The sequence below is a fragment of the Haplochromis burtoni genome, unplaced genomic scaffold (assembly GCF_018398535.1).
Source record: "Haplochromis burtoni strain Fernald_Lab_line unplaced genomic scaffold, NCSU_Asbu1 Contig_8, whole genome shotgun sequence".
Classification (NCBI taxonomy): domain Eukaryota; kingdom Metazoa; phylum Chordata; class Actinopteri; order Cichliformes; family Cichlidae; genus Haplochromis; species Haplochromis burtoni.
In genome coordinates, this window is record NW_024582369.1 from 1,412,270 (window position 1) to 1,430,342 (window position 18,073).

Consider the following 18,073-nt stretch of genomic DNA (forward strand, 5'->3'; position numbering starts at 1 on the left):
CTTTTCAAACTTCCAGTACTTTGATTCCAAGGGCATGTTCATATCTTTGGTTTTCTCGATTCCTCTTCTTCTTAATGCTGTCATCATCGTGGTATGTTTGGCACTTGTTCTCGGCATATATGATTTTTTTTTAAAGAAAAAAAAATCAAACTCTCCCTCTACAATATACTTTGACAGATGGTGTGGGTGTACAGGACCTTTTCCACTATGACTGAGCTGAAGACCCTTCAGCTGAAGAGAAAGGCCCGCAGAGAGAAGAGAGAGAAGAATGACTGATCCGTCTCTGCATGTCCATAAATGGGCTTCATTTGGAGGAATTTGGACACTCGGATTTGCTAATCCCGAATTTTGGAAATGGAAAGTCAGTTCCATTGTATGACTTAAAAAGGATTTTTTCATTGATGTCGGTTAATTTGAGGAATGGGTGTCTTTTTTGTTTTTTGGCTGTGACTGTTAAAAACCTGTGTACACTATGACATTTCTGAAGACCAAGGACACTTAGTGTTTTGTATTTAACGTGTGAAAGCATGTTAAAATGCACCCCCTCCCCTCAAAAAGACTATCGTTTTAATTGTCCAGGTGTCTGTTACCCTAAATGTTCATTTTGCTCATTTTTTGATTATCAATATATCAGTCATTTGCATCACTAGTTGCATGAAACTTGGCCAGGGTGTGTTTTTTTAGGATTATTTTTAAAATTTAATGATCCCCTCTATGGTGTGGTGTGTAGCAGTGGTTCTCAAACTTTTCACAATGAGTACCACCTCATAAAATAAATGGCTCTTGAAGTACCACCCTTATGACCGACATTAAAGTACAGTAGTATAGGCCACATACAGTTTACACAGACAATTTTATTTCTTATATAAATGCTATTTATTTTAACTGTCATAAACAGGATGTGACAAGTGATAATAATAATAACAACTGTACTACATTAAAACATTCACAGCAGGTGGGATATCAAATCTTTAACTAATGACCTGATTGAAACCTGCTTCCGGGTCCAAACTACTCTGCATTTATTAAAGCTGTTGTGTTTTTAACATGTTGTAACACTTTGTATCTTGTTCTATTTAATCTGAACAAGCCCCTAAATAATTCAATGATCACTGTCGGCCTCTCACGGTTTTTATCATCACTATTCATTTTAAAGCTCAGTTTTTAAAACCTTACGATGTAACTACAACCCAGCCCATGCAGCGGTATATTAATGACTAACCTTATATTGCAGTTCTTCTCCTGACTGAAGTTTGGTCTGTTTAGCATGCGATTACATGGAAAATACACCGCTCTCAAGGCGCTGCTGCTGCGGTGCTACTCCCTTTACGGCCTGGGTGATGGTACCGCTCTCGAGCTCATGGAGAGTACACTCCTTGTTAGGAACAGATGAGAGCGGATTTCTCACGTCTTTCTCCGACAGCAGCAGGGAGCTGGTCTCACCAACTCCCTGCTGCTGGCCGCAAAGGGTTACCACTCACCCGCAGAAAAAGCAGATTGAATTCTCCTGACTACCAGGAGCTTCAGCATTCAGACAATAGTTCCCGACTCACCAGCAGCATCTCCCACGCCTCCACTGATTCTCCCAGGGGCCTCATCGATGGAGGCTAGGATCGGGGCACCGTGGAAAAGGGCTGTGTTTTTATCATCAGTGTGACTCGTGTCGCCTTTGCATACCTCCACAATGGTATATCATTTAATCTTAAGAAAGAAATTGGAGTATTAATGCGTTTCCCACCAGAAGAGCCCAAGCACCACAAGTGGTACGTGTACCAGAGTTTGAGAAAGACTGGTGTATAGAAAAGGATATTGGCATATATGCCAACACTGTTTGCTCTCGTACCTTTTTTGTGCCCATTGAGTTCTATTATAATCAGATATTTCAAATATACTGTGATCCTGACATGTTATAATGCTTTTCCCTTGAATACCTAATGGCATGAAAAATAGGTTTAGGATGAAATGAGCACTCTCATCACCGGATGTAGGCAAAACTCCAATGTGCAATAATTAATTAATTAATTAATTACTTGTGTCGTAAATATTTATGTAATTAATTATTTCCGATTTTAACTAATCATTGCCACATTTAATTAATTATTTAATGATGTATTTAATTAATTCATTATGGCAGTCCTGGCGTTTCATAGGAGTCAACTGTGCCTAAATGAATTAATTATATAATTATTTAAATGTGGCAATAATTAATTAAAATGTGGAATAAATAAATAAATGTGGCAATAATTAATTAAATATGTCAATGATTAATTAATTACATGTGTTGTAAATATTTATGTAATTAATTATTTCCGATTTTAATTCATTATTGCCACATTTAATTAATTATTTAATGGTGTATTTAATTAATTCATTATGGCAGTCCACAGGTCTAACCCTTTCACTCCTTTGATTTTTTTCCTCGTACTTTTTTTTTGCCTTTTTGTCAAGTCTGTCTTTGTCTTTGCCGTGTTCTCCTTCGTTTTGTACATAACTGTTTTGGGGGCAAATAAAATGCAAGTAGGGATTAAAACTTCAGAATTAACGTACCCACAATGCAATGCGCGAAAGTCATGTGGTCTGTCGATCTCCATTGTTCTTGTAAATACAGTTGGAGAGAGAAAAAAGGACACCGATAGCGATTTTCCTTACTGAGGATTTTGCAACACTGGTCATTTCTGCACGATGAAGCCCACATCGAATTCAGACGAGGATGTTGCTGCAGTCTTGCAGTCTTCCGAAAGCGAAAAAGATAGCACTAGCAATGAAGAAGGGGAGGAATTTCTGCCAGGTAATGAGGAGCCTTGCAGCTCGTCTGAGGAGGAGAAGGAAGAGGCAAAAATGGAGCTTGACGGTCAGTGGAGATCGAAAAATGGGGAAATCCTGTGGTGTCCCACACACGAAGAGACCCTGCCATATTTTCCTTCTTCCATTTTAATCCCAGGACCAACCCATTACGCAACTGCTAGGATCAGCAGCCCCGTGAGTGCTTTTGATCTTTTATTTGCGGAGGACCTTATGCAGCTAATCCGGCATTTTACCAACCTGCAGGGGAAGAGGTCGATAAAAGATTGGAAGGACGTAGAAGAGGAGGAGCTGCGGGCTTACATGGGCCTGCTGATCCTGGCTGGTCTGTACAGGTCTCAACATGAATCTACAATAAGCCTGTGGGATGGGGTGACAGGACGTGTTTTTTTTCCTGCTACAATGTCACAAAAAAGATTCCACCAAATTAATCATGCCCTAAGATTTGACGATCGTCTTTCCCGTTCAGGTGGCAGGGAGAATAAATTGGGTCCTATAAAGGATTTATGGAGCAAGTGGAGTAGCCGCCTGCCCAAATTTTTTAATCCAGGGAGGGACATATGTGTGGATGAGCAGCTGGTCCCTTTTAGGGGCCGCTGTTCATTCAAACAATATATGCGCCTCAAACCTGCAAAATATGGGCTAAAGATCTGGGCCCTATGCGATGTGAAGACCGCCTATGCCTGGAGGCTGCAGTTGTACACTGGGAGGTCTGAATCAGCAAAGAGGCAGGTTAGTCAAGGAATGCAGGTGGTGCTTGATTTGACAGACGGACTGAAGGGCCACACAGTAACAATGGACAATTTTTTTACATCATTTCCTCTTGCAGAGGAATTGAGGAAAAGGAAGATGGCCCTGGTGGGCACTCTGAGGATTAACAAACCTGAGCTGCCCCCACAGCTGCTGAACATTCGACACAGAGAGTTAATGTCCTCTGTTTTTGCTTTTAGTCGCAACGCTACTTTGGTATCCTACGTGCCAAAGAAATCAAGAAATGTTCTCCTGTTGAGCACAAAGCACCGTGAGCCACAAGTCGAAATTTCTGGCAAGAAAAAGCCCCAGATCATCCTGGACTATAACAAGTGCAAAGGGGCTGTGGATCATCTAGATCAGGTAAGCACAATTATACATCAATTATTTGCCAAATTATTTACTGTTACTCGTTGTTATAACTCTGAGAGTCCCATCAGTTATCTGATAACATAAATGTGATGATGATAGTTTGGATAGTTACAGTGGAGGTTGTATAAATCTATTCATGTCATCTGATCATTTCTCTTTATTTTGCAGGTTTGTGGCAACTACTCCTGCCGTCGGAGGACACGTAGGTGGCCCATGTGTCTGCTGTATCACATGCTTGATGTAAGCTGCTACAACGCTTTGGTCCTCTTCACTGCTGTGGACACAGAGTGGAACAGAGGAAAGCACCATATCCGACGTCTGTACATAGACCAGGTTGGCAGAGCCCTTATCACCCCGACCATGATGAAGAGAAACTACCTGCCTAGAACACCGTTCGCACTCAGCCTGGTCTTACAAGCCCAAGGCAAAGAGCAGCAGAAGCAGGCGAAAGAGGAAGAGCAGCAGGAAGAGGAGGAAGAGCAGCAGCAGGAGGAGGAGTGGGAGTCGCCTTCCAAAAAGCGGAAGCAGTGCGCATCATGCAAACAGCGCAAAAGGATCATAACCAACTGCAGCAGATGTGGTGCCCCTGTCTGCAAAATCCATTTGAAAACACTTTGTGGTTTATGTTATAAAAAGTAAAATACATCTTTGTTCAGTTTGTTGTTGAGTTTGTTCAGCTCAGTTCAGTTTGTTTTTGCAAAAAAGTGTCATTGATCCAAAAATAATAATGCATCTAAATCAATGTTGTTATCAATTACTGACCTATTACTGTAATAACCTCATCCCAAATATTTTGTTTTGCAACCAATTTTTGGAAAATATTGCAGATTATGTTTTTTTCCAATAAAAAAACGGGGGCCTTATATGACAATAATGGTATAGAAATATACAAATATTAATAAAAAAGAATAAAAAACATTATACCTATGGTTAGGTCTAAGGTTGCTGAAAAGATTTGATGTTAATAAAGTGGGGGGGAAAATTTATATATGACATTGTTATAACACATTTGTGAACCGGATCATGTGGGGTCCCGAGGGCAAAAGTTATCTTTTTTTTTTTTAAACTCTCATTGCTCCAAAAATAATAATGCATCCAAATCAATGTTGTCAATTATTGACCTATTCAAGACTGCAATTACCTCATGCCAAATATTCTATTTTGCAACTAATTTTTTGAAAAATATTGCAGATTATAGGTTTTTCCAGTTAAAAAACAGGGGTCTTTATGACAATAAGGGCATAGAAATATACAAATATTAATAATAATAAAAAACTAATGAAAAACTGTATACCTATGGTTAGGTCTAAAGTTGTTGAAAAGATTTGATGTGAAAAAATAAATTCATTTATGATATTGCTATATCACCTGTTGCCTTGGGACCTTTCGGGGTCCCGAGGTTAAACTGTCTTTTAAAATTTTAAAGGTACTACAAGGGTTAAATTTAAGTCTTAATAAATTCCGTGTTCTTGCAGCTTTGTATCCCCAGATTGGTTAAACTTATCTGACATGTCAGTAGCTGTGGGAGGTTGGAGGGTCTCTGAAGTTCTATGAATTGTCAGTAGGGCCTCAGAGGGTGGAAACTGTGCAGGACGCACTGTGTAATCAGATGTGCCAGTCCCCCAGTGCACAACAGGTTTCTTGCAAGCTTCAACTCCCCACACCTCTTGATCGTGCCAGGACTCTGCAGGACTTCAAAAAGCTCTGAGCACTGGCTCTTTTTCCTCAAGGGATGGGAAAGGCATAAATAGATGTGAATAATATTCACATTGTAGTTTCCTCTCTTTGCAAACAAAGTAACTGTACAAAGTTTTATTGTTTATTATTCCCACCTAGGAGCAAATGTAGCCCCCATTGCCACGAAGGAAGCTCAAGTTGAATCCTCAGCATTCGATGTGCCTGTATTGATGGATAAAAGTCAAATAGATTTAACATGTTTGCTGTTTTGTAGCATGAAAAATACAAAATTGTAAAAAAGGCAGAAACAACTAAAAAGTTTATGTGCAGGTTGGTGGTTTCAGTAAGTCTCTGGGAACGATGGTGCACCACTAGAAGGCAGTATTAGCTAAAATGACATGAGATGTGCAGCTGTCCATACTCGAGAGAATCATTCCTCTGTCCACACTACATTTTTATTCTTTTTTTTTTTTATCTCTGCAAAGATTTGACAGGGTGTTTATCTTGGCTACAATGTTGTTTTAAATTTTATTTATATCACTCATTTGTTTTTCCGGGCGGATGAATCTTAATATATATATTGGCGTGCTTTGCCTACATTCATCTGTCAGCATCTATTAAGTTTTGGCAGTGAGCAGTTGGATCCATGGAAGTTATCTAAAAAGATGGGAAGGAAGAGGAACGGTGGTGTTGCACTGATAAAAGGTGGTGTTGTGGGTGTGCACACGTGAATCGAGATTGATCAAGACTCCGTCCCTTGTGCTGAAGGCTCCTCCAGAACAGCTGGTGAAACATTACAAGTTTCTCTGTGAAAGCAGGTGTTAAACTCACGTATGTATCGCCTGTGAGACTGCTTATCACAAGACTGTGTTACTACATTTTGAGGTACACAACTGATGCAACCATCTCATCTTATCCAGACACATGAGTCACATACAACTGATTAATGATTAAGTACCCTCCCTAGTTTCAGAAGGCCTTTTTCTTCTGCAGCAGAAGGCTAGAGTGAATGCTTTCCCTTGTTTAAATCTGGCTTCAGTTGGTGCGAATTTTGATGCCAAATTCACCAGTTAATGAATCTCACATATGGCTGCTTTCTTTTTGTCGTGTAGAACCGTATATTGCACAACATCCATTCAGCTGCAGTCCTGCGAGTAAAAACACTTTGGATAAAAGAAGAAACATGCGTTAGAAGGAGATCTGAGGAGATTGTGCAGTGCACTGTAGGTCATGCAAGTTATTGGACATCGATGCTGATGAACTGTATGGTTAATATCAGTTTTGATGAATGACTTGTATTCTCGGCGGGTAATTAATCATGAAAATCTATGATTAAAGACAGGGAATACACACAAAAATCCCTGATTTCTATTGCAGATGAACATCGTGCCTTTGTCAAAGGTTCCCGCTAGCCAAAGACACATTGACCCTTGATAACCTTTTTATTGAATATTGTAGAATGTTCTGTACATTGTACACTGATGGATGTAAATTAAGACAAACAACTGGTACAATGTCTACCAAATGTAATGAGCCGTTTATAAGGAAAATGTTGAATATAGTGAGTTAAAAACAGTATAGACACTTTAATAAACAGTTTGGGATTACTGCCGGGAAAATGACATATCAAAGATGAATCATGTATATGGATTATGGCATTAGGGCTGATGCTGAAGCTCGCGCAGGATTTGAGGAATCAAAACTTTATGGCGAGAGCGTTGAAACATGAGTTATTCTAAATAGACTGATCAGCCACAACAGTAAAACTGCTGACAGGTGACATGAATGTCACTGATCCCTTTGTTACTATGCAAAGTTCTGCTAGGAAAACTTGAGTCCTGCATTTATGTGAATGTACTGTGCTGTGCAAAAATCTTAAGAAGAAGAAGAAGAAAGTGTACTTTATTGGTCCCCGTGGGGAAAATCCCTCTCTGCATTTAACCCATTCACTCAGTGAAGCAGTGGGCAGCCACTGGGCGCCCGGGGAAAAATCCCTCTTTTCATTATTTTTGCCTGGAAAATGGCAAATAAATGCAACAACTTATTGTTGCAACTTATAAGTGAACAACTTATAAGTGAATAAACAGCATATATGGCGAAAATAAAGCCTGAAGATACTAATGAGGTTGCAATTTATTGACCACCTTTATTTTGAAATGTCCTTAGTCTTCAGAAATGGTTCTCCAGGCTATTTGAAGGACTTTCTAAGGTCTTCTTTGGATGTTTGCCACCTTATATGTTGTTCTCAGTCAAGATGATCAGTCAGGTTGCCAGTCAGACATCTTTCATATGATGCTTTATGTGGGATCAAACTCTGATGGTACCTTTCTGAATTTATAATTCCATCCATTTTGACAAGATCTCTAACACAACTGCCTGAAGTGCAGCCACAAACAATAACAGAGTCTGTGCTGTGTTTTACAGATGGCTGATGGCTCTTACTTTTGTACCTCTCTTCTGACGTCCTCCATACATTGAATGATGATTTGAATTTAAAAAAAAATTGGATTTGTCTGTTCAGTACATTTCTTGTGTAACTTTTCATTCTTTTACTTCCTTACGTTTGGTTTCTTGACAGCCACCGTTCCACCAAGACCCTTTATGATGAGGCTTCAGTAAACAGTAGATGATCAACTGAAGGGCCATATGCATTTTGAGTTTTGCTGGACTCCTTCCTGTTTCTTAAGGATGTATCTTTTAGATTTAGATTGTTTTGTATTTTGTTTTGGGGTTTTTTCTCAGTATTCATACTTTCTTTGTCTTCTGCTTGTCCAGGTACCTCAAATCTGAAGGACACGGTGCACATTGTGGTGAAATATGCCAATTATCCCGCTAATAGCTCTTTGGGATTCACCTTGTTTGTACACATATACTATTTTTTCCTGGCATCATTATCTTTAACATCATTTTTTGTAGATTTAACTAAAGAAATGGGAACAAATTATGTGTTTTTATGACAGGCTGCAAGTATCTGGAGTATACAGGTATAAAGATTTAAAGTTGGTTCTTTGCTAATTTGTCTGCTGGACACAACACTGGTGTCCCTTGAGTTGATGCTCGAGTGATTGATATGTCACTGTTAAATGAATTAACAAATAAAACATTCATCTGAAAATGGTCAAGTACAACAATGACTGAAAATGAGTGAAAAACCAGCCAATGTCCAAAGCAAACCTTTGAAAGACCTTCAGAACACCTGGAGAACTATTGCTCAGGACCAATGGAAAAGTTACAACAAATTCTGGCTCCTCAGAGGCAAAATATAATGAACTGAGGGGTGACGCAAGACCTTTTCCACAATAATGTACTCTGTTGTTTACTATCCAACTAAACAATGTTGCAGAAGAAGCTTGCCACACATAGCAACAGCATTCCTTGATGGCAGTGGACTTACCCGGCAGGAACGTGGGCCTTCTACACTGCAGCAACTCTTTAAACATAATGATCAGTGAAAAGTGTTCAACCCTACTACAAGTTTTCCAGATCCCAATCCACTGCACAGAAGCCATTGTCTCAGAGTCACACTGTTGACAGAACAATTCAGTGCAACAATGCCTCCATAACCTCCTATTCAAAATAAATGAATGGGCGGTCCTCGCATTTCTCAGCAGCTTCTTTTGTCATGGATAACATGACGGCATGTTTTGAGAGACTGAATACTGCTTCAAAAATAGCTCAACAATATGTGCTCGAGACATGTGAGAGTCAAGGGTTAGTTTACATTTTTGGGGAGAGGTTCCCGAGGCAGAAAGTTGCAATCGATGCCTCTGAACTAAATTTTAAAGTCCCTCTAAAAGCAAAGAGAATACACTGCACAGCTTGGCACATGGAGAATGAATACAAGTGTGGAAATGATCGGCTCTACTGTCATCATCATTCTTACGTCTACAGAATGAGGTTACATTGCAAGGGTGTGTTGGACAGATTAGTCAAAAAATTTGAATGTATGTGTTTTTGTGTGGGTTGGGTTTTTTTTTACTCTTTTTCTTGATGCTAAATTTTCAGCAGTGTCACATTCTCATGTTAAAAGGTGAAGAATTCATGTGTCTTATCTGTATGTGGTGTGATTGTTTTTTATTCCTACAGCAGTACATAAATCATATTGAGTTGAATGCCTTTAAAACTAAGTATACAAAATTATACATTTTCTTTCATTTTTTTCTTTTTATTTCTTTGTTTGTATTTTGCAGTATGCAAAGTTTTCCTTGGTAAACACTCTTTGGGTTTTTTGTAAAATGCGTGGCATGATAGGGAGTCAAATTCCCGACCTGAATTGTTATTTCAGTCTTTCACCACCACGGATAAGATCCACCTATTTGTTAGAGAAGTCTCTGAGTGAAGCTTCCCTGTCAGGATTGATTTTAAACCTGTAAAGAAAACTTCAGACTCAAAGACGTGACCTTCAGTAGGTTTCATTTATTTTATGTTTTTGATTACGGAGCCAGCTGGCAGCAGACACAGAGAGACTTTTTTTTTATTATTTCATAAAAAATGGCAATAAACAGATGTTCTGTAGCACAAAATGGTTGCTTAAAGTTTATATCTGGAGAACAGAAAGGAAATGATCTCAAATGATGCCAGAGCTTTCTGTCGTCTGTCACGGTGTTCTCTCTCGTTCTTTCTATACAGTTTATGTTGGCCCCAGCTGCACTTCTCAACATCTGCAGTTGACTGGGTAAGATGTTTGGCACGTACTACGTTGTTACTACAGTGTTTTGCTCATTAGGGCCAGTTCCAACCACTTTTACATAAACCTTGCAAGTTCATCAATGTACATTCCTCAACTGCAGCTGAACATAAATATAGATTAAGCGAGACATCAAATAATTTAGTGTACAACCAACCCTGCCCCAACACAAACACACGCACACACACTTATTTCTGCACAAGAGGATTTATGTCAGTTTTGACGACAAGCCAGCAGTTTAGTCATAGCTCATAACATCATGAAATGATGTATACAATATGTTATTCAAAATGTCTTTAATAGATATGAACCAGTGTTTTATTTATGTGGCTTTACAGTTAATAAATATAGACTGCATGAACATACTCAGGGGCTGGGGGATGTAACAGTTATTTTGTGCTGAAAACATAGGTTTTATAAATGTCTTCAGAGTGTAGGGGAAGGTTTTTGATGACCGAATGGTATGTCTCCCTAGACCAGACCCTCCAAAAGTGTGGGGCCCGCCCCCTAGGGGGGCGCAGAGCCATGGCAGGGGGGCACGGGATGAAAAGGGGGGAAAAAAACAAAACGCTTGGACACTGCTAGCAGAAGCATCGCTGAATATGTTTCCAAACCAACTTCATTCTAAGCCAAAGACTAGAAAATATGGTGAAGCAAATCTTCCCTTTGGTTTCACCTGCACAAGTGCCGAGGTAGGTCTTCCCTGCAGAATTGGTTTTCCCTTCGTCGGGAGCAGCGCTGGGCTGTTTAAATCACGGACAAACAGTATCCCACATTCGTGATTTTTAGTTCACAAACACTTCTTGTAATGACTAACTACTCCTGACATTTTGGAGATATACATACTATACTATACTTTATACAGTAAAGTTACAGTGGGATACAATATCAGGCTGATCCTGCCACGATTTGTTCCCCGGTTCAAATCACGGACAAACAGTATCCCGCAGCTGTTTATGTGTTTAAATCCATTTTGCACAGAGAGGTATTTTTTGAAAAATGTATTGACAGCAATGTTGAATATTATTACACAGGAAAAAAACAACTACACGTAAAATAATCACACCATGAAGCCTCTGCCTTTGTAAATGGATGGACATTAACTGCGTGTGTATGTAAGCGTGTAAAAACTGAAAAACTTTATATATTCTCTTAAAATGATCCAAAATACATAATATTGATTTTATACAGTTGGACAGATGCTGCAACATTTTGTCGATTGAGGCTATTCCAGGTCAAATTTGGCAAGGTGGATTTTAGATCAGGAAAACTATGAATTCCAATTCTGTGTCTATTGATGGGAGAGTGGATAGAGAGTTCACTGCCACTGCCCTGAGAACTGTCTGCGTGTTCCTGCAGAGACAAGAACCTGCTGTTCTTTGAAGGTTTGTAGGGGAATTTTGTAATGATGAAATAGTAAAACAGCACAGGACTGGTCATATATGGTGCATGTAAGTAAGGAACAGAGGTCAAGCAGAGGTAAGAAGGTGCCTTGATGCTGATATGAGATCTGAACCTGCTCATAATTTAGACAAGATTCAGTATAGAGGTTTCTCAGGTGCATCATGCCTGTTGTTTTGGCTGCTGCACTTTTTTCCCTTCTCATCTTTTCGGACAGTTTTTTCCACTAATGAGATTATACTCGGAGCCTATAGAGGTTCCACAGAAAGTCCAGGTTCTCCACATCAATATCTGCCATTGCCAGAAGGTTAGCTGTGTCTCCCAGCACAGTCTCAAGAGCATGGAGGAAATTCCAGGAGAGGCAGTTACTCTAGGGGAGCTGGGCAGGGCAGGTATCTGCTTCTTTGTGCAAGGAGGAATGGGATGACCACTGCCACTGCCTGACCTCCAGCAGTCTACCGGTTATGAATGACTAGTTGCACCCTGCGCTTTACACAGATGAGGGCAGGTTCACCCTGAGTACAGTATAGATACTTTGCATGATTCATCCATCCATCCATCCATCTTCCGCTTATCCATTTCAGGGTCATTTTACATGATGTTTATTTTATTTTTTATTTTTTTGAGAGTGAGATCTCTTTTGAGCAGTGTATGATGCTGCATGGTTTGAATTACTCACTATGAAAAAGTCCTGATCCAAAACTTAATTTCCACACCGAATTTTGACTCAGCCCAAGAGGCACTCTTTTCTGAAATAGTCATATATGTGGTGTCTGGGACACTGTGAGCCCATGGGATGTAGTTACATCGTGAGTTTATGAAATCTGACTTTAAAGAAGTCCCGCAAACAGGGTTGATACATCATTGCTTAACAAGCGGATAGAGACTTTCTATGATCCGATTCTCAGCCCAGATCAAAACCATATGGTAAAGGCATGAAATATGAAAGGTATGTAAAGGTTAAAGACACACAAGACAGTAAAGTCAGAATGCTTAACAGTGTACACGTGTTATGTAAAGTGACCATAATGAGCCACAGTTTGTTTTTACCCTGTTAAAATGAGCTATTTAATCTTTAAACATTTGAGTTATTCAGTTATTATTGCAAAATGAATAGCAGCTGTTCAGTAACATAGAGTGAACCCCCTCTTACACAACTCAATAACTGTTTATAAGGTGGTTCAGATTTGGTCGTGTGATTTTATAAACAGACATACTAAGCATTATATTGATCCTATATGTAAGGAGAAGCTGACAAACACATTAATGAACTATTATGTTGAAATATGTTAAACACATATCTCAGTAGTAGTACTATAAACTGAAAATTAGGTTTGGGCCTTTAGCAACGAGTACTGGGAGCAGCGTACTCTGACCTGATGGTGGTGTCCTGTAACAGCAACATCTCTGCTGGTTGAGTCACGCTGTGACTGGGCATGCTCTGTAATGCAATAACGAGAGGAGAGAGTGTGATAGATGACTCACTCCGGGTGTTCTTATGAATATCTCAGTGTGATATACATGATTATATAGACATATTCTATTAAACCTTTCCAAGGTATGGGTGATGTCTAAAGCCTGCCACTCTATAATAGAAATTTAAATAAAATACCCAGTTATTACTGGAGGACATACTTTTATTTTGACAGAATTTAAAAATCAATATGACATTTACAGCATTTCGATTACATTAATCCTGTCTCCAGGATTAATACTAAAAGCCACCGGGGGCTTGAAATTAGTGACTCACTCTCAGGATTCAGTGAGTCATCAAACCGCCTGCACTTACTGCAATTTATGGCCCGCATAGAGGATGATCACCTTCTTTCATTATGGTTTGATTTTAGCGTAGCTAGTAAAAACAAAGTCATGATTAGCAATGTAATCTGCATAGCAGAAAAGATTGTACATTTTGATTGTCTTACCCTCACAGCCCTCAGATCTGAGTGACTTTTAAATACTCTAATCAATAAAATCGGTAGCATCTGGACTGTAAACACAGTAATAGCCACAATCAGTTAAGCACAAAGACACACTGTTGCATTGGTTTGATATTGCATTGAGAGAGATATGGAAAAATAAATCATATGAGCATGCCAAATGCAGGAAGCTTTCTAAAAGTTCTAGTCTGTGTTTGTGAGAAAGTTTAAAATATATCAAGATCACTTAATAAAATTCAAGAAATCTTGCACTGCCACTTTATACATCAAATGTTTCTCAAAACAGATGTGAGCACTTGGAAACAAAATCCAGATCACCAGATACTGTTTGACTTATGTTTAAGGTGAGATCTGCAAATATTTCTCAAAACAGATGTATGCACTTGGATGAAATATCCACATAACACATATGGTTGGATTTATGTTTCAGGTGAAATCTTTACCGACATCATCGTTCTCCGTACGGTCCCACCTCGCGTTATTCATGGTGAACAGTTTTCATACCCCTAGCATTTTTTCATACCTCTGAAACTGGCTCCTCTCGGTTACAGATATCCGATTGCATTGTGGGAAGCCACAGATGATATTGGGGTTCTTGTCAAAACTCTTAGGTCATTAAGACGGTAAACACACACAGAAACACTGAGATGCTAAGGAGCAATGTCGTCATGCAGTAAGCCAAACTCCAGTTATTGGCATTAGTGTTTCAGACAAGTACACTCACTGGCCACTTCATTAGTTACACCTGTTTAACTGCTTGTTAATCCACATATCTAATCAATCACATGGCAGCATGTCCATTTAGGCATGTACACATGATCAAGGTGACCTGCTGAAATCAGAATGGGAAAGAAAGGGTGTTGGTACCACATGGACAAACTGCTGATCTACTGGGATTTTCCAGACAAACATCTCTAGAGTTAACAAATGACATTCCCAAAAAGAAAAAAGATCCAGTGAACAGCAGCTGTGTGGACACAAATGCCTTGTTGATGTCAGATTCAGAGGTGAATGGCCAGACTGTTTTGAGCTGATAGGAAGGTATAAGGAACTCAAATAACCAACACATCGAATCTTGAAGAAGATGGGCTACAGCAGCAGAAGGCTACACTGGATTCCACTCTTGGCACACTGGTACCAGTTGAGCATTGCCTACCTGAGAGCTTCTTGCTGACCATGTCCATCTCTTCATGGCTGCTTACAGCAGGTAAAAACACCTCAAGAAAGCTCAGATCATCTCAAACTGGTTTCCCGATCATAACATTAAGTTCACTGTATTCAGATGCTCCCTACAGTCACCAGATCACTACTGACAAATCTGCAACCATGTGATGCTATCATGTCAATTTGGAAGAAAATTGACATGACAGGAATGTTTCCAGCACCCTATTGAATCTGTGCCATGAATAACTGAGGCAATTCTGAAGATAAAAGGGGGTCCAACCCAATACTACCAAGGTTTGCCTAATAAAGTGTCCGCTGTCCATACTGTATCATCAGTGAGAAAAATTTGTCAAGAAGGCTTATCAAGTCAGTGTTCTTGGTTATGTAACAAGGTGTTAGATGGTGCAATTTAGAACCACATTAAGCAAAAGTTATATAATGTATAAATAATAAGACTGTATTCTATTTCCCTACAACTGCTCTGATTACAATTTTTGCATGAACATTTTTCTTTTGCTGTTGTACAATAAATGCATCAGCCAAAGATTCCTGTTTTTGACTTGCAATAGTCTGTTTGAAAAAGGATTTGGATCCCACAGACTGACCCAGAACTCTAAGCGCAAACCACTCATTGCCAAAACACTGACCGCAACAAAACATTTGGGGGGAGTAATTCAGGCCAGGCCGAAAAATAAACTGAGGTGATTGTGACGGGTTGACAAACTGGAAGATATGTTGAAATTCAAAAGACCACAGGTTGTTTTTTTTTTTAAAAATTCGACAGCTGGGGTCATGCGTGATCTGAAGCGTTTAAGAATTATTTAAAATGTTATATGTCAAGTCGAGAGAGAAAGACACTGAAGTCTTCTGCCTCCTAGTTCATCAAACAGGCGGTTTTCTGTTTTGTTTCTAAAGTCATAAATCTACGGGAGGATTCACACAAACAGCCCCTCCATAAACAGACACAAATATCTGAGAGTGTTTGGTATTTATCAAAGGAAAACTGGAGAGAGTCAACTTTACACTCAATCCTGCAGTCCTGAAGGGAAATAATATCTGAATACATAAAAATAGAGCTGCGGATGGAGGATCTGCTGAATGAAATAAGCTCGTTAATGCCCATTCTCACACAAATCCGTCTGTCTGGACAACGTGTTCACTCTAGGGACAGTGTCTCCATTGTCACTTATGCCAATTTGGTGCTTCTATCTGAAATGCATGAATCATAGCCCATTATTGTGCTGAATTATAGAACTTTGTCTCTTGGAGCGAGATGCCACGTTTCTAATGTGCGTGCGTAGTTAGTCCCATCAGCGAGAAAGAAAATCCAACAGCTTAGTTTTTAGTCCATCTTTGTTTAAAGAATCCTTAAAACTGAAGCATAAAAAACTCTCTGCTACACCATCACCAGCAGCCTGACCTGTAGATAGAAGACAGCATGAGTCCAGACACCATGTGACTCGCAGGTCATTGTAGAGACAGGCAGTAGGTTGGCAGTGTTATTCAATCACTGTTTGTTATTTAAACACTTTACAACAGGGCAACATATAGATGGAGATATCACTGCAGACTACTCAGTAGAAAGGTTCACTGGCTCTGTGTGGCCACGTAGGACACTAACATGGTGTTCATGTACGTGTGCTAACTGAATAAAGTGACTCCTCGTTTTCCTAGAATCATTTTTATTAGAAAATTGCATAATCTCATAACTTGAACTGATATTTTATTGTTGTTAATTTACATTCTGATGTGTTCCCATGTTTCATGTCAGCCTCTCCACTGTGAGTATCATGTCTACGAGGATTTACAATAATCAGATTTTCTGGGTCTCAGTACCAGGACACTGGTGACAAATCTGTTTTTTGGAGTTTTTTTGTTTGGATTGTTAGTCCTGGGTTCTCAACATATAGAGACTGAACATTACACATCTCCTAAATCCAAGTGAAAATCTAGACTATGGGATAAAGCCAGATTACCTGCAGAGAACCCATGCAGGCGCAGGGCGAACATGCAAACTACACATAAAAAGGCCCCAGATGGCTTTAGGTTCAAATCCTGAACTTAACCAGTGACCTATCTACTGTTTCTTTGAAGAAGACCTAAGGCTTGCATGTTTAGAATAGATTCATAACTCTCATGGTCGTCATTTAGTTTAATTTAGTACTATATAATGTTACAAAGAAGAAGTAGAGGGAAAAATATTATCACTGATGTTTGAACTTTTTAAGCCTGGACACACGTGAATATGCCAAGAAGAAACCTCAATGCTTTGAACCCTCTTGCAAATAAAAAAATGACTCAATATAAATGTATTTGCCCTGATAAGGTCATTGTAAGTGCTCCAAGTTATGCTGCAATGTAATAAAATGACATACACAATATTTTACATCTCTATGTACAAGGAGAGGAGTGTGTAGCGCTCGCTACATTTTTAAAGAACCATTAACCTCCTAGGACCTGGCGTCCACATATGTGGACATCACATTTTGGGTTATTTAGACCAAAATACTCAATTTTGCTTTACATGGGCCTGATATCCACTTACAAGGACATTATACTGCTGCTGTTCTATCAAAATTTTAAACAAATATCCTCATATGTGGCTCTTATTTTTCTTAAAAACAAAAATAAGGTAAAAAAAAAAATCTGGTAATTCTTTGTTTTTACATTCATCGGGCCCCAATCAGCCCAAATATCAAAGAGAAATTAAAAATGCATGCCGTGGAAGAGTTCGGGTCTTAGGAGGTTAAGATGCATTTATCCAAAGCACAAACCAAAAAACGCCCAATCCTTACTAATATTTTTTCAAAAATGTGAAGAAAAAATAAATAGTTTAAAGCCAACTGATAAAGAAAAAGGAGAAAGACAGGTGCAGAAAATGATGGGTAGATTGGAGCTTGGTGAGTGGAGGTGTGGGTGTGGACCAAAATGCATCTGTCTTTCCCCTCAAAAAGTATCATTTTATTCTTTACATTCGTCGATGTGAGATGCCTTCCGTATGTGTCGTGACCAGTGACTCATCATATTCATCTCTGCCACATATCCAGGATCCACATGTGTCACATTAGAGACTCCAACCAGCGAATTCTCACATCTCACAGCTCGGTGAATCAGTGCCGGTGTTCATCTTTGGTGAGATTTTTATATGACCTTTCCTCCCCTTTGTGTCATGTTGGGCATAGATGTTAATATTTGTGCTTCTTTCTTGTAACCACAAAGACTTTCCTATTTCTGCTCTTTTTTGTCTTGTACTTAAATCTAATTGTGAACACGAAGCAGA

The 18,073-nt window shown here is 39.2% G+C and overlaps 2 protein-coding genes across 3 annotated transcripts in view; both read left to right on the plus strand.

The window, feature by feature from the left end:
• The window catches only part of tmem18 (transmembrane protein 18), a 5,610-nt gene extending 4,819 nt beyond the window's left edge, over positions 1-791 (plus strand). Inside the window, exons 4-5 of one of the 2 annotated variants that reach the window (XM_042226037.1) lie at positions 1-91; positions 178-791. The exon at positions 1-91 is cut by the window's left edge and continues 1 nt beyond it. In XM_042226037.1, the coding sequence (XP_042081971.1) occupies positions 1-91; positions 178-276 (190 nt within the window). In that variant the 3' untranslated portion in view covers positions 277-791. The remainder of the gene's footprint in view (positions 92-177) is intronic. The other variant, XM_005914535.3, reaches the window with a different exon arrangement.
• Positions 792-2,485: 1,694 nt separating this feature from the next.
• On the plus strand, positions 2,486-4,579 carry LOC102304407 (piggyBac transposable element-derived protein 4). The gene is made up of 2 exons (XM_005914534.3): positions 2,486-3,915; positions 4,093-4,579. Exons 1-2 carry the CDS (start codon positions 2,683-2,685, stop codon positions 4,561-4,563), a joined length of 1,704 nt encoding a protein of 567 aa, XP_005914596.1. The 5' UTR covers positions 2,486-2,682; the 3' UTR covers positions 4,564-4,579.
• The last annotated feature ends 13,494 nt before the right edge of the window (positions 4,580-18,073 follow it).

Excerpts from the sequence above, each read along its gene's own strand:
- LOC102304407 (XM_005914534.3), top strand. The coding sequence starts at position 2,683 with ATGAAGCCCACATCGAATTCAGACGAGGATGTTGCTGCAGTCTTGCAG. Across the intron at positions 3,916-4,092 it reads CTGTGGATCATCTAGATCAG|GTTTGTGGCAACTACTCCTG; the intron begins GTAAGCACAATT and ends TTTATTTTGCAG.